Source organism: Epinephelus moara, chromosome 14 (genome assembly GCF_006386435.1).
Source record: "Epinephelus moara isolate mb chromosome 14, YSFRI_EMoa_1.0, whole genome shotgun sequence".
Taxonomy (NCBI): Eukaryota; Metazoa; Chordata; class Actinopteri; order Perciformes; family Serranidae; genus Epinephelus; species Epinephelus moara.
Window position 1 is genome coordinate 30,793,718 of NC_065519.1, and position 17,500 is coordinate 30,811,217.

The 17,500-nt window shown below is 38.8% G+C and overlaps 1 protein-coding gene across 2 annotated transcripts in view; it reads left to right on the top strand.

Moving 5' to 3' along the window:
• The first annotated feature begins 12,726 nt into the window (after positions 1-12,726).
• Positions 12,727-17,500, top strand: part of LOC126400611 (ephrin type-B receptor 4b-like) — a 27,526-nt gene continuing 22,752 nt past the window's right edge. Inside the window, exon 1 of one of the 2 annotated variants that reach the window (XM_050061461.1) lies at positions 12,727-13,376. In XM_050061461.1, coding sequence (XP_049917418.1) covers positions 13,262-13,376 — 115 coding nt within the window. In that variant the 5' untranslated portion in view covers positions 12,727-13,261. The remainder of the gene's footprint in view (positions 13,377-17,500) is intronic. The other variant, XM_050061462.1, reaches the window with a different exon arrangement.

Genomic DNA, 17,500 nt, shown 5'->3' on the forward strand with positions numbered 1-17,500 from the left:
TCTGTCATGTGGAACAACTCCTGGATTCAGTCTGGAAACATCCGTCTCTTTTAACTTTAAACATTAATAGTGCAGTTTTATAGTCAACCAGATCTCTAAATCTGAGAGCATGTGACTTTATGAATGATTGTTGATCTAATTAAATGATGCTTCATATTTCAACATAACATTTTAGTATTTTACTAGTGTCTGAACTTTAAAGCTCCTCCTGTTTCACTGTGATTAAGTTTGATTTAAACCTTTTGTGCATCACAAACATCAGTCATTAAAACATCAGACAGAAACACCGAACTCCTGTAAACACTGTGAACACACATCGTTACTGTTGTAGTGTCGTGTGTGTCCAGCAGAGGTCAGTGTGACATCACTGACTGAACTCATGTTTCCTTCGCTCTGAGCAAACTGATTGATTTCTTTTAAAAACAAAGAAAAGAAGCAATGGCCCACAAAATTAACAAGAAATTAGCAACGAGAGAAAAGCAAGAAAATTTGTAATAAAATAAAATAAAATAAATAACAATAAAAACACAAGTAAGTGACCTGGAAAGAGTCCTAAAAATTTATAACAATTCTCTGACATAAATTAAGATAATAATTATTACAAATATAGTTTTCCCTTAAATTTTTCTTTTTTCCCTATTTTTTAAAATAATTTTGTAAATCTATAAAAAAAATATTAATAATTTTGTGGGACATTTCTTACCAAGTTGCTCCTTTTTTCCATGTTTCTGAAAGAAATCGCACCAGTTTTCTCCGGGTTCAAAGGTTTAAATATTTGTGAACGGCGTCTGAAAGCAGCGCAAGAAAAGTGATGTCGCTCCAGGTTTGCGAGGGTTAATTACATCACTTCCTCCTTCCTTGCCTCCTTGTTTCCTTCCCTCTCAGGTTGTTTGAAGGTGAATCATGTTAACTGATTCTTCACACCAACATCTGCTCTGTGTGTGTGTTACAGAGTGTGTGTGTGTGTTGATGAAGTGTGAAATGCTCAGCAGCTAAATTGAATTAGACACACACACACACACACACACACACACACACACACACACACACACACGTGTTCGTCAGGCTCGTCATGATGTTTTGTGACAGATGTGAAACAGGTCGTGTGTGTAACGTCTCCTCTGCTCTGTGATTGGCTGTCGGCTGTCAGGCCCTGATGACACATGGCTGTACGACCTCACCAAACCTCCTTTAACCCAAATTCTTCATGTGTGAGCAGGTTTTATAAACACAGGAAAACCTGCTGGAAATAGGCCGTCGACTCTTTCCTCACTGCCACTAGATCAGAGCTGAGCGCACGAGCATGATGACTTCCTGTTTGTTTTTTCAGGGCGTGTCACGTTCGATGTCACGATCACGTCGATATCTCCGACTGATTCAGTCTTCAGACTTGGTGCAGACTGATTTGGGGTCAGTGTTTGAGCGCTGCTGGGTGGAGACGACCCTCCTCTCAGACAGGCTGATGGTAAACAGTGACCCGGGTCAAAGGTCAAACTGTGGCAGTCACTGAGGTTGATTTCATCATCCTTCTTCTTTGAGACTGAACTGTTGACCCGCTCAGTGTGTGTGTGTGTGTGTGTGGGTGTGTGTGTGTGTGTGTGTGTGTTGAAGGTAATTAATTGTCGTTATCTCTGTCAATGTGACACTCAGAGGCTCAGCCCTGAGGAACAGCAACACACTGACCTGCTCAGCAGCTCTTTTTACACAGAGACGCCACCAAGTCCCGACTTTATACCGTCTGTAACGGCGGCGTCATGGCGTCCAGTGTGTGATTTCAGACAGCATGTCCACGTCGCAGAGGAGGCAAAAAATATGCCCCTACTATTTTCAATGTACAGCCCCAGAGCGGTGGCAGCTCGTTGCATGTTGGCGCTCCTGGATGCGCCACCCCGCACCACTTCACACCACTGTCCTATGTCCACCCTCGCCGCCCCAGAACTAACTGCACCTTCCCACCTGTCGCTCTCTGATTGTTCACACCACCATGGATGTATGAAGAGAACTCCCGAGCTAAATGACCCACAACCCGTCATCAAACAGACAACGGCCAAAAACATTTCTTGGCCAGTCACAGCTCTGGAGATCGGCTCTTCAGGTGAGAAATTAGTGGCTGTCCACACATGATTTAAGCTAACGCAGAGCAGATCTTTCAGTAAAAGTAGTAAGAACTTCACGTGGTCGTCTGTTAACGAGCTACAGCGCGATGTGTCAGGTGTGTGCGAGGGGTGACACTTGACGCTCCCACTTAACACAACAGTGTCGGCCTCTAGCGTGACATATAACATACATGTCACTGCTTTGTAAACAGTAACAATGACATAACGTGTCACATAAATGTTTTACAGAAAAAAATGTAAAAAATCTAATTTTTCCAAAATTTTTAATTTCTTTCCCGAGAACATGCCTTACATAACTGCCTCGGGTTAGGAAGGCATGTTCTCTGGAAAAAAAAATTAGCGTTTTTTTTTTTTTTTTTTTTCCTCATTAAAAATTAGCGTTTTTTTTTTTTCATTTTTACATTTTATTTTCTGGAAAAAAAAATTTGCTGATGTTTTTTTTTTTTTTCAGTAGCGATCATTTACCGCCCCTGTTATGTGGCGGCTGATCTGGTCCTCTGCTCGGAGAGTAAGGGGCCGTACACGTGCTGCATCTTTAACCCCCCTGAAATGCGTGGTCAGGCACTGTGTGTGACTCTTGTCCCTAAGAGCGTTGCTAAGTTGCTAAGCAACCATAAACAGCACCAACCTACTGATATAAAATCCTGAGTGCTGATCTTCCAGATGCTGTTTATAAGTGTGAATGCCGGAGATATTTTGTCGGTGGGACAGATGGGACGTCACATGACATGAACTCAGTTTATCTCAGGGCGCAGTCGTCCTGCCTTTAAAAGCAGTTGCTTGGGAATGTTTGCGTGTCGCAACGGCGTTTCAACACGCCTGCCGCATGTCTACATTAAAACAATGGATCAGAAGGTGCAGAAAATGTGGCACATGTAAGGAGCTCCTGGATCTTATTGTTTTCACTATTTGTGGAGGTTTTCAGCTGCTGTTCTTCTTCTGTGAGTTAGCCGCTAACTGCTATCAGCTACTTTTTAAATGTCCAATGATCTCTGTCCATGATCCCGTCCTGCTGGCTCTCCCATTTCTACTGACATTGTTTTGGCGCTGTCACTGCCTCATGTGGCAGATTACAGCTAGGCGAGACAACTCTCCATTTTGTGATCGCACCTTTTACACAGCACAGTGAGGCAGAATAACGGCTGACATTCGTGCTGGAAACATTAACTCAGTGAAGCTGGATCATAGACTGAGATCTGCAGCCTGTTACAGTTTAACAAATACCATCGCTCTGAGTGTAGGAGGAGGCTGGATCATCCGTCTGCACACAGAGGAGAACCTCTACTTGAGTTTAGATTATTTTTAGTACTGGACACACCCCTGTCCTCCACAGACTGTATCTGCTTCACACTGTCATTGATAGCACGTCTACATACATGTAGGACTGATATGAACACAGACACAGTCGTCATACACACGAGTCTGTAGCCTCGTCCGCCATCTTTGATTGATGTGCTGTAAACACACACTGTAATTTCTCTGATCAATAATGATCAATAATAGTTCATTTCCTCATGTGCAAACTGCTGTTAAACTCTGTGTGTGCTGAGGGCCGCTCTGTCTGACGCTCTGCTATGAACTCTGGGTAAATGACCATGAAATCTGATCCTGTTTAATAAACCAGGAGCGCTTCTTTTATCCACCCTGATCCAGACAGTCTGCACAGCTCTGAACCAAACACACACCTCTGTTCAAACATCTGTGTGTGTGTGTGTGTGTGTGTGTGTGTGTGTGTGTGTGTGTGTGTGTGTGTGTGTTTGTGTTTGCGCATGTGCGTGAGTGTGTGAGTGTGTGAAGGTATTAGTGGGGCTCTCAGCAGCCTCGGTCAACAGTTTAAAATAATATTAGCCTAACTAACCACACACACACACACACAGTAACACACACAGTAACACACACACACAGTAACACACACTCTCTCAGGTCGTTTGATGGGCGCTGATGTTGTGAAAAGACTTTGAGCAGCTGCGCAGATCAGAAAAGAAAACTTTAATTATGTTGATGAACTTGAGGTTCTCACGTTGGTGCAGTGACGTCACAGAGTGCTGAGGGTGTGTCGGTACTCGGTGACATCACTGGTAGGTGTGACCACAGCTGAATAAAACATGGTCTACTATCTGAGCAGATTATTTTATTACTTTTATTAGTCAATGAAACACAATTGTGAACCAGAGCCAACCTGTTACCTGTTCATTGTGTCCAAGTAAAAACCGTACCCTCCTGCAAAGTCCCGCGACCCGACCCACACCTGTTCATTGTTAATGGGGGGGGGGGGGGGAGGTGCAGAAAGGGGGAGGCATGTCGACTAATTTTTTAAGCTTAGGGGAGGGACTTATTTTTTTTTAGTTTTGGCTTAGGCAAGGGGCATACAACTATAATTGGCAGGAATTTGTATTTATTTTATTGGCAATTTTCATTCAAAAAAAATTTTGCCGATTTTTTTTTCTTGAATAGATTTTGGCAGTGTTTTTAATTTGAATTTTTAAAGAAAATCATTTTAAAAAAATCTTCAAAATATTTTACAGAAAAAAAAAGTAAAAAAAAAAAAAAAAGTTTTTTTTTTTCTAATTTTTCTAAAATTTTGAATCCCTTACTGACTTTTATTAACTCTTCTCTTAGCTCTGGCTCTGTCCCGGCCGCCCTGAAACATGCTGTGGTTCGACCTCTCCTTAAAAAACCTCAACTCGATCCCTCAATTCTATCAAATTTTAGACCTGTCTCCCATCTGTCCTTTTTGTCCAAAGTTCTAGAAAAAGTTGTTTTCACACAACTACAAGCAAAGAGCACAACAATATTTTTGATAAATTCCAGTCTGGCTTCAGATCTCATCATAGCACCGAGTCTGCCTTGCTGAAGGTACACAATGATGTTGCTCTGTCTGTTGATGCCAAATGCCCTATGATCCTAGTACTGCTAGACCTCACAGCGGCCTTCGATACTGTGGACCACGCGATTCTGCTATCTCGCCTTAATGAATATGTTGGCATCAGTGGCACCGCATTTAAGTGGCTTACTTCCTACTTAAATGATCAAAGCTTTTCAGTAATGATTGGTGACCTGTCCTCCTCGAGCACCTCTCTCTCCTGCGGGGTACCACAAGGGTCGATCCTCGGTCCTACTCTTTTCTCTCTTTACATGCTGCCGCTTGGTTCAATTATAGCGAAGCACGATCTGTCGTTCCACTGCTACGCGGACGACCTCCAAATTTATTTACCGTTGGGCCTAACGGGAAGCGGGGCACATAGGAATTTGACTAATGCTATTGCCGACATTAAGCAGTGGTTGTCATCCAACTTCCTACATCTTAATGAAGACAAGACAGAGTGTATTGTGTTTGGGAAAACAGAAATGTCTAATTTCACAGCAATGAAACTCAGTCCAATGGTCAGAAATCTCGGGGTTACGTTCGACAGTAACTTCAAGTTCGACAAACAAATTGACACTGTGGTTAAAGTAAACTTTTTTCAATTGCGCCTTCTGGCCAAGGTGAAGCCATTCCTTAATCGTGCTGACCTTGAAAAAGCTATTCATGCCTTCATTAGCTCAAGGCTAGATTATTGTAATGCACTTTATGTTGGTACTTCCCAGTCATCCATCAGTCATTTGCAATTCGTGCAAAATGCAGCAGCCCGTCTTTTAACGAACACTCCTAGATGCGAGCACATCACTCCTGTCCTTTACTCTCTTCATTGGCTTCCTGTCCATTTTAGAATCGATTTTAAGATTTTAACATTCGTTTTTAAAGCTCCTAACGGACTTGCTCCACCCTATTTATCCGACCTTCTCACGCCACAAGTCAGAAACAGAACCCTAAGGTTGTCATACCAGGGTCTGTTGGAGGTCCCAAGGTCCAATTACAAACATTGGGGTGACAGGGCTTTCTCGGTGGCCGCACCCAGACTGTGGAACAAGCTCCCCCCCAACATGCGCACCATCACTGACCTAGGTCTTTTTAAATCAAAACTTAAAACCTTTCTTTTTAAGACGGCTTTTAACACTTAAGATTGTTATGACATGTTTATTTTGTGTTTTTATTGCTGTCCTTTACTGTTGTTCTTTTGCTGTTTTATTTTATTTTATTGTAAAGCACTTTGGTCACCCTCTGGGCTGTTTTAAAGGGCTATACGAATAAACTTTATTATTATTTATTTTCAGAGGACATGCCTTCCATAACTGCCTCAGGTTAGGAAGGCATGTTCTCTGGAAAAAAAAAATTAAAAATTGGCGATTATTTTCCAATTAAAAGTTTGATGTTTTTTATGATTATTATTTTTGACATTTTTCTTTAAAATACTTTTAGCGATTTCCTTTTTTTTTGTAAAACATTTTGGCAATTTTTTTCTTGAAGAGATTTTGCAGTGTTTTTAATTTGAATTTTTATAGAAACCCATTTTTAAAAAATCTTCAAAAATTTTTACAGAAAAAAGTAAAAAAAAAAAAAAAAAATGAAGAAGAAAAAAATTTCCTCTAATTTTCCCAAAATTTTAATCTTTTTTAAGAGAACATGCCTTCCATAACTGCCTTGTGTTAGGAAGGCATGTTCTCTGAAAAAAAAGGCGATTATTTTCTATTTAAGATTTTCTCTTTTTTTTTTTTCCTTTTTTTCTATGAAAAATTTTTTTTTCACTGTACATTTTTTTAAGCGATTTTAAAAGAAGACATGCCTCCCAGTCATGTTTGGAAGGCATGTCTTCTTTTCTTTTTTTGGTGACTTTTTTTCTGTAAAAAAAAATTGCTGATGTTTTTTTTTTTTTTTTTTTTAATTTATTTATTTTTTTGGCTATTTTTTAAGAAAACATACAACATAAGTTAAGAGGGCAAAAAATCTGAAAAGGGTTGAAGGGAGGGAGATGTGGTGGACGGATCCAAACACACACAGGCTCCAGTCACTCACATAAAGTTGGGTTCTCTGTCCTTGGATTCAAAATCCAGTGAAGGAGATGTCTGTTTCACTGGATGGTCACTAATAACAGACCTTTTTATGTCTGATGTCACAGTGACATCATGTTATCACCTGGAGGTGCAGCTGCCTCTCCCCCACAGGGCTGTAGGCTACATAGGAGTGTTAAAATGTGTTTGTCTTGTTGTGTTATTGGGAGCTAGAATAGAAGGAGTCATGGCTCAAAACCAGCCGCCACTGCCCGTCAACAAAAACAAAGACAACTATGGTTAAATGTGATAAGACCAAAGGACTGGACGGAGGCCATCATCAAAAATGCTCACATGTGCAGCGCACACTTCATATCAGGTTAGGGAAAAAGTATTTCCTGTTGTAGGGATGATGGTGCGTTGGTAAATTCAGTCTGTAAAAGTAAAGTAAAATCATATTTGAAAACGTGTAGCACTGGTGAAGCTGAGTGTGTGTGGTGGTGCTGGGATCAGACTAACTCCTGGATGTTTCAGAGTGACGGGGTCAAACTCTCTACACGCTGCAGTCTGGTTTCTATAATGAAAACACACAGCAAGCTGCCTGTCTCACGTCCGTCCTCTCTCCTGTCTGTCCGTCTTTCTGTCCTCATTCCTCCTCTAACTGCTCCCAGATGTCCGAGGATCAGAGGAGGAAACAGGAGACAGGAGACGGAGGTCCATGTGTAAACATCTAGAAACTGTCTGTCCTCCGTCTTAACGAGACCACACATCTGTCTGTCTCTCTGTCTGCCTACCTGTCTGTCTCTCTGTCTGCCTACCTGTTTGTCTCTCTGTCTGCCTACCTGTCTGTGTTCATGTGTTCATGTTAATGTGTTTAATGCAGAAACATTTTTATAAAGTTTTCTTTCCAGTGCGATGGTGATGTTTGAGTGAATCCCTCAGAAAGACATCATTCATGGATGATTATATTCTATACCATCCGTTAATTATCACAGCTGATGAGATTCAGACACAACCTTTTTAGTTTCCAAAGTGTTGACATTTTAGTTTGTGGAATTTTGCACCTTCGCCTGATTGTGTCAGAGCTGGCGTCAGAGAGTTCAGGTGAGTCATGACATTCCAAACTTTATGTTGTTCTCAGCTTCTTGTTTTAAAGCCAGTGTAGGCAGTTGTAGTTTGGTGTCATTGCCCAAAAATCCCATAATAACCTTTGATCATGTTGTAATTGAAGTGTTTGAGAGACAACTCGACCTCTGCTCCTCCTCTTGTTTTCAGGAGACTGTCAAATGTCAGGTCATCTGAGAGAGAGGGCGTTCCTATTGGCTGTGCTACAGATGCAGATGTGTGTGTTCACCCTTCAGATGGTGAAAGTGTGATTCAGTGGAGGAGAATCCTGCGGAGAACGTTTCTGTTCCAGCTTTGGCAACAACTGTTGACACTGCACAGGACAAAGATTTACTTACCTCAGTGTTTCCATTTTCTGACATGTTGTATTCCACATCTCAGAGGTGAATATTGGAGCTTTTAATTAACACATTTAGATTATTTAAACAAAATATGATCAGTAATAAATAATGTATTATTAGGTATATTAGGGACTGTTCATTATTAATGGGGGGGCAAAAGGGGGGAGACATGATGTCAACAAAGTTTTTAAGATTTGGGGAGGGACTTTTTTGGCTTAAGAGAGGGGCATACAACTTTAAATGGCTGGAATTTGGATTTATTTTACAGACGATTTTCATTCAAAAATTTGTTTTTCTTGAATAGAATTTGGCAATTTATTTTCTTAAAATTTTCTTGGTAGTATTAAAAGAAAACATTTGGAGGGCATGTTTTCTTATAAAACTTTTTTTGTATTATATATCTAGAAAACAACTCTTTAATTTTTTGCTTTTTTTTGTAAAAAATCTTTTTTTTTTCTTTACGAAAAATTGCCGATTTCTTTTTTTTTTCTTAATTTTTTTTTAAAAAAAAATTCTTCTGTAAAAATCTTGGATTTTTTTTTTTTCTGTAAATTTTTTTAGCGATTTTTGAGGAACACATGCCTTCCAAATCCGAGGCATGTTTGGAACGCATGTGTTGTTAAAAATCGCTAAAAAATTTTACAAATTTTTTTCTCTCTCTGTAAAAAATTTTGTTGACTTTTTTCTTTTTCCTCAATACATTTTTTTGTCAATTTTTAAAGGAAACATACAACATACATGTAAGGGGCAAAATATCTGAAAAAGGTTGGAGGGAGGGGTGATGGACGGGTCCAAAACCACTGCCTGTCACCCGGGAGGTCGGCGTTCGCTTCCCGTATGAATGTAGCCAATCAATGACATTTTTTTCTAAATGTTACCACATGCTTTTGTTGTTGAAGGAAAAAGTGTCAATTTGTGTTGTTGTACCGACGTAGTGCTTTTATTTTGAAAGAGGCTGTATGCAAACTGTAAATTTCCTGTGAAAACAGAAGCTTATTTTGAAAAGACACAGTGCATGTAACAGGCTGAAGTTGACACAGCGTCCCAGGATGCCAACGACACACCAGGGTACCTTGGACGCCATGTGTCGACCTGCTGCTGGTGCTTTCAGTATATTCTCTGAGCGCAGACTTTAACCAGAGTGACATCAGTACTTTTACTGCAGTGAAACATCAAAGCACTTCTTCCAGCTCTGCAGACTGATTGTCTCCATGCTGAGAGGCATCATGGGAAACGTAGGAAGCCCGTTAACGATATCACTTCCTCTCTGAAGAGCCGCTGGAATGTGGCGGCGGGTGCGAGCGTCCAATCAGAGGCCAGAGTTCAGAGGCAGGAAGTCAGAGAGGGAGGGTCTTACAGGAAGAGGAAGAGGAGCTACTGCAGGGCTGAGGTCGGAGGTCACATCAGCCCGTTGCCATGGAGATAACCCCGGCACCTCCATCAACACTGTAAAGTACTCAGACACCAGAGGTACGATGTAACTAAGTACTTTTACTCATGTCCTGTACTCCAGTACAAACCTGAGGTACTTTACCTCAGTAATGTAATCTGATGATACTTTATACTTTCACTGCTCTACAGTTGTCTGACAGCTTCAGTTACTTTACTAAACATTATCTTCACTCAACATTATCTTTATTTTACTCTTTTTAATCTGTAATTAAAACTGTGCTGTAAAAATACTCCAGTAAAGTAAAAGTACCTGATACTGAAGTACCTGTGGTTGGGTGAGTGTGGGCTGAGTGAGAGGGACAGAGGACAGTAGACAGTGGACGATGAACCAAGAACACAAAAGAGGACAGTGGACAGAGAAAAAAGGACAGAGGACAGGGGATAGAGAGCAGCAGAGAGACTACATGGAGGGAGGGTAGAGGACAGATAACAGAGGATAATAGAAAGTGAACAATGGACCTAGGACAGAGGACGGTGGAGAGTTGACAAGATAGAGAACAGTGGACAGTCGACGTAGGACAGAACAGTGGACAGAGAAAAAAGGACAGAGGACAGAAAATAGAGGACAGAGAGCAGCGGAGAGACGACAGAGGACAGAGAACAGGAAGTTGACAGTGAGGTGTGCGTGAAGTGAAGAGGATCAGGACGATGGACACTAAGAAGTTACTGCGGACAGACGGACGGACAGAATCAGTGTTTTTTTTCTTTTTTCTTTCTCTTTTGATTATTTATTTACAAGTATGTCTCAGACTAATAATTCAATATAAATAATAATAATTATTAAATATATAAAATAAAACACTAAAATAAAAGAGAGTATAAATGAGTCATGAAATAAATAAAAAATAAATAAATATTCCTGAGTGAAGTCAGAGCTGTTCTGGGGGCGGAGTTATCACCTGTCTGTCAAACCCTCTTCTCTTCCTGTCATTTGACAGACAGGTGACAGTTTCCCATGATCCATCTCTCCTCTGCTCCCTCCATCTCTCCTCTGCTCCCTCCATCTCTCCTCTGTTCCCTCCATCTCTCCTCTGCTCCCTCCATCTCTCCTCTGTTCCCTCCATCTCTCCTCTGCTCTCTCCATCTCTCCTGTCCTCCTTCCCTTTATCCCTTCCTCTGTCCCTTTTTCCCTTCCTCCTTTCCTTGTTTCCTTCCTCCTCTTTCCCTCCTTTTTTCTTTCTTTCTTGTCTCCTTTTATTTCTCCTTCTTCCCTCCTGTCTTCTTCTCTTCTTGTCTTTCTTCCCCTACTCTCTCCTCTCTGTTCCTCCCTGCCTCCTTGTTTCCCTCCTCCTCCTCACCCTCTCCTCCTCCCTCCTTCCTGTCCTCCTCTGCATGTTTTGTTCTCTCGTCCTGTTCACACCTCCGCTGACAGAAAACAGACACACAGAGGAGGAGGAGGAGGAGGGGGGAGGTGATACCTGACTCTCGTCTTTTATCCTCCAACAGAAGAAGAAGAAGGAGGAGGAGGAGGAGGGCGGGGGGGTATCTGTCTCCTTTTATCTGAGCTGTGACATCATTGTCTCTCTCTCTGCTGACATAATGTCCTCACCCCGCCTCACCTGCTCTGGGGAGCTTCAGGTGTGAAATGTAGACGTGTGTGTGTGTGTGTGTGTGTGTGTGTGTATTCAGTCTGTTCTCATTGTTTTAGTTTCTTCTGTGAACAAATAAAATGTAACTGACGTCTGGTTTTAAATCTCATGTTACTCTGAGATGTAATAGATTACTAGTTACTCTGTTAATCATGTAATGAGTAATCTAACTACATTTAAACTTTTCACTGAAAACAATATATTTGTTCTCAGTTACAGTTATTTTGTAGTTTAATTACATGTAACAAGTGATTTTATTCAAATGTTTTCAGCATTAGAAATTAATTAAAGATTACTTTAAATTAAAAACACAGGTCCTGTTATTAATTAATACTGAATATTTACACTGTTTGCTTTTGTTGATTATATTCAGATTCAGTAGGTCCTTGTTTATATTTTTATTTTTTATTTTTGTTTTACTTTCCTCATTTTATTTTCATCTGTTGTTTCATTTTTTTATGCATTTATTTTATTTTATTTTTTTTTAAGTTATTTGGGAAATAAAGAAATTAGAACAATAAACTCCAGTAAACCTAAATATTGTCTTTAATAAATAAATTAAAACTGAAATTAGAGGAATTAAACCATAATCAGACGAAATATTGTCTTCAATAAAAAAGAAATTAACAAATTAATAAATAAAAAAATAAATATCAATAAAAATACAGACAGAAAGTAGAAGAATAATCTCACAGTTAAGCTAAATATTACCTTAAATAAATAAATGAATAAACAAAAACTGAAATTAAATGAGTGAAACCATAATCAGACTATTTTTTTGCCTTAAATAAAAAAATAAATTGACAAGTAAATAAATAAATATCAATAAAAATACAGAAAAAATAGAAGAATAAATTTAGTAAACATAAATGTTGCCTTATATCAATGAATAAAACAGAAATAAACAAATAATAAATGAATAAATAAATAAAAGTAGACAGATACAGATCTATAAATATAAAATAATTATATATGTGTTCATATGATTAAGATTAATATATTAATAAAAAAGCTTAAATATTTGTCTTATTAATGTTAATATAATATAATAAATAGTAATAATTATATTAAAAGTGTGTATTATAATTTAAATGTGCACAGAGTGAATGAGGAGCGACAGACAGACAGGGACAGAGAGACAGACACATTCCATCACTGCGGCCTGTCACTCAGCCCCTGACCCCGCCCCCGCTGGCTGTGAGCCAATCAGAGGCCTCGGAGGGGGCGTGGCCTCGGTGTGTCTCCCAGAGGTGGAAACTTGAGTCCTGCTGCTTTTGTCTCTGGAACTTTTCTCTCTGCTGGTTTGTGCTGTGTGAACTGGGAACACTGGGACACTGACGGAGCTCCGACTGGTCTGGATCTACCTGCTCCCTGTTTCTGTGCGTGCGTGTGTGTTTGTTTAACTCTCGGTGTGTCCCTCCTATGATTCTGTGTTTGCTGCGGGCACCTCCTCCACCTCCACCCTCCAGCAGCAGCGACCCCTCAGCGCTCAGCAGGCCGCCTCTCAGAGCGTCTGTCCCGGCCTCGGAGCAGCCGCGCCCCGCTCCTCTGTCCTGGAGGAATGGAGGGATGAAGGAGACGAGGAGAGGAGAGGAGGCGAGGAGAAGAGGAGACCCCTTACTGGACAGGACCCCTGCTCCTCCTGGACTCTATCTGCTCCACCTCTGAGGCGTCCATGTTGGAAAGTTTTCTCAACAACAAGTGTGCGCGCGAGCCCAGCTGACGGTCAGAGATCAGGGATCGATAGGTGTGATCGGATCCGCGCGGGATGGAGGGTGAGAGCGGGCTGCGGGCCCCTGTGGCCCCGGCCCGGGCCTCCTCCTGCGGGCTGCTACTGCTCCTCCTCCCGCTGCTCCTGCTGACCTGCTGCGGGGCCGAGCAAGGTAAGATTGTCCCCCAACAGCTGCCGTACAACACTGCACACTATAATACTGCTGAGTACCTGAACTTCACCTGAGTGGCTTTGATATTACTTTATACTATTATTATTATTATTATTATTATTATTATTATTATTATTATTATTATTTAAAAGAAATAAAATAATAATAAGTTAATTATATTTTATTATTATTTTAAAATAATAAAATATAATTATTTTATTAGTTTATTATTGTATTATTATTATTATTATTATAGATTATTGTTTTATATTATTTATATTACTGCATGTACCTGACATCCAGACTACTTCACACATTTAAGGTGATGTCATTAATAATAACTACAGCGGGGGATATTTAAATAGAAGTGTACTTTTACTTAACTAAGATTTTTGATGCAGTACTTTTACTTTTAATTCAGTGTTTCTGTACGGAGGACAAACAATTACAACAGTATCAGTAAATACAGAAAAAAAAAATCAATAATGTGCAATAAGTAAACAGGACTAAATAAATAAATAAATATCTTAAATTTATTACAACGTTTTTGTACAGTTACATTAATAATTTCTGTATTTCTGTGTTTGTACATTGATGATGTAGGAGGTCCAAACCTTGTGTATTTATTTCAATGTTTATTTTTTTAATTATTTTATTTATTTATTTCTGTATTTATTTTAATGTGTATTTGTTATTTTATTTATTTATTATTTTCTTTTAATTTTTTAATTTATTGACAGCATTTAGTTATTATTTTAATTAATTGTTTCAGTATTTATTTAATTCTGTATTTATTTATACATTCAGTATTTTATTTTTGGTATTTATTCAGTTATTTATTTATTTATTCTTGTATTTATTAAAATATTTTTTTAGTACAGTATTTATTTATTTATTCACACACACATCTTTTTATTTATTTATGTATTTATTTATGTATCTCTTTATTTATTATTATTTATTGATACTGAATCCCTTTTTCGTCCTCCATATTTCCACGCTGTATTTTTGCTACTTTCTCTGAAGTAAAACTATCTGAGCTCTTCTCTAAAGACTGATCTCATGTACACACACACACCATCTTTAAACAAGACTACGTGTGTGTGTGTGTGTGTGTGTGTGTGTGTGTGTGTGTGTGTGTGTGTGAATAGTGATCGATGACTATTGATGGATGATTAGAAATGTTGCAGATGAGTGAGGGTCTTTACCGTCTTCTGTGTTTTTTGAATTGAGTTTGGTGTGAACATTAGAACCAGGTGCAGGAATGACAGATATGTTGAAGGTCTCTGACTCTGCAGGTGGAGAACATTTGATCAGGGTTCCTCAGAGAACGCTGACACGTTCACATCAGTGTTGAAGCTAAAGGTTGATTCATCATTTTAGTTGTTCTGTTTTTAAAACCAGAAACGTGCCGAGCTCTAAGAAGGTCGGTTTAGGTCACAGTGGTTCTCTGCAGCACTGACCGTCAGTATGTGATGTTCTGCAGTCAGAGGTGACAGAAGCACTCAGATCTTTTAACGCATTTTAGAGAAAAACTTTTATATTTTCAAACAACAAAGTTGTAATATTCCAAGACAAATAGTTGAGTAAAGTCGTTATTATCATTATTAGTTATTTTAGACAAAAAAGTTGTACATTTTCGGGAGGAAAAGTTGAGCAATGTCAAAACATTTTAGAGAATGAAAGTTGTTTTATTTCCAGACCACAAAATGAAAAAGTCGAGCAAAAAAGTTGCAAAATTAAAAAAAAAAAAACAGTAAAAAAATGTCAAAAAATTTTACAGTAAAAAGTTGTTTTATATCCAGACAACAAAGTCATGTAAAGTCAAACAATTTATTGAACAAAGTCGTAATATTTTGGCAAAAAAAAGTTGAATCATGTCAAAACATTTTAGAAAAAAGAAGTTGAATAACATTGAAGACAAAAAAGTTTATATTTTCAGACAACAAAATATAATATTCCAAGAAAAAGTCGAGTAAAGTCAATCATTTTAGACGAATAAGTTGTAATATTCGGATAAAAAAGCTGAGTAACGTCAAAAGTTTATATTTTCAGACAAAAAGGTCGTAATATCCCAAGAAAAGAGTTGAGTAAAGTCAATTATTTTAGAGAAAAAAAGTTGTTTTATTTTCAGAAAACAAAGTCATATAAAGACAAACAATTTCGAGAAAAAAGTCGTAATATTTTGGGGAAAAAGTTGAGTGATGTCAAAACATTTTGAGAAAAGAGTGTAAAATTTTGAGACAACAAGGTCGTTAAATTCCAAGAAATTAAAAAAAGTCAAGATAAGTTGAACATTTTAGACGAAAAAGTTGTTACATTTTCAGACAATAAAGACGAGGAGGAGGAGGAGGAGGAGGAGGCGGCGGATAGTCTCAGCTGGAGGAAACAGACTCGACGGATGTCGGAGCGTCAGGATGAGGAGAGTACAGGTTTCATGTTCAGGCTCACTCCTTCATCTGTTTGTTAGTAACTGAAGCTCCTTCACTCACCTCGTCTTCTTCTGCAAAGTAATCCAGTACTTCTACTCAAGTACTGCTACTTTATACTTCTACTCAAAGACAACGGGACACGTCAGTAGTCAAGTTTCCAGCCAGAGTCAGTTCAGATTTTACCTGAATTTGTGCATAAAACCTGCCTGAAGTCTTGTTTAAGTGCTCATTGTGTAGGAACCTGAAGTGAAACGCACTTTCAGACCTGAGCACGTCCTCCATCTGCAGCCTCGTCTCCACCAGCTGTTCATATATAAATATATTATTCACGCAGCAGGTTTTATTTTCTGTATAAATCTGAGCAGACTTTGGAAACAGACGAGTTCTGTCCATGGTGCAGGACGTGATGTCGAAGGTTGGTTTGTTCCCCAGTGTGTCGCTCTCATTTGGACGTCAGTGGGTGGGTGTGTCTCCATATTGTCTCCTCCATCTGCTCTCCGTCTTTTCTTCTTCTTCTTCTTCTCTTTGTTCACTTGTTCTGTGTTTAACCCTGCAGCCACTCAGAGCCTACTTCTGTCCACCTCTTTATTCTCTCCACTCTTTATTCTCTTTCTTTATTCTCTCTATGTGTGTGTGTGTGTGTGTGTGTGTGTGTGTGCTTAAATCCCTACAGAGACTTTTACAGATTGAGTTTCTGACTGAGAGGATTTACATGTTAAGTGCAGGTTAGTTAATCTGCTGATTGGTCCTTTAACACTCTGATGTTAATGCTGCATCAGCTCCTTCAGAGCCAGTTAACCCAGTTACACCCAGTTTATACTGGTCCCAATCTGTTGCTCGCTCTACTGTAAAGACAAAAACACAGTAAAATCACAGCGGATCAATGATAGTGATCAGATATAAGTGAGAAGGTGAAACAAACAAACACGCAGCAACAAGAGGAAAATACAAACCAGTGGAAACAAAGATTTTAAAGATGTTCTTTATGTCGCAGGACCTGGTTTAACTTGGTTTAACCTGGTTTAACTTGGTTTAACTTGGTTTAACTTGGTTTAACTTGGTTTCAGTTTACTTCATGTTCCACTTTAGATATCAAAGGTGTTGGTGAGGAAGACTCCTCCTCCTCCTCCTCCTCCTCCTCCTTCTCCTCCTCGCCGACTTTATTGTCTGAAAATGTAACAACTTTGGGTCAAAAATGTTCAACTTATCTTGACTTTTCTTTTTTTTTCTTGGAATTTTATGACCTTGTCTCAAAATTTTACACTTTTTTCTCGAAATTGTTTGACTTTATACGACTTTGTTTTCTGGAAATAAAACAACTTTTTTGTCTACAATTTTTTGACATTTTTTGACTTTCAATGAGCAATTTCTTTTGTCAAAAAATGTTTTCAAATTACTCGACTTTTTTATCTTGTGGTCTGGAAATATAACAACCATTTTTTTCTCTAAAATGTTTTGGACGTTGCTCAACTTTTTCCCCCCGAAAATGCACAACTTTTTTGTTTAAAATAACTAATAATGATAACAATGACTTTACTCAACTATTTGTCTTGGAATATTACAACTTCTTTGTTGTTTGAAAATTTGAAAAAAAACAACATTTTTCTCTAACATGTTTTGTTACTCGACATTTTTTCCCCAAAATATTACGATTTTTTTCTCTAAATTGTTTGGCTTTACATGACTTTGTTT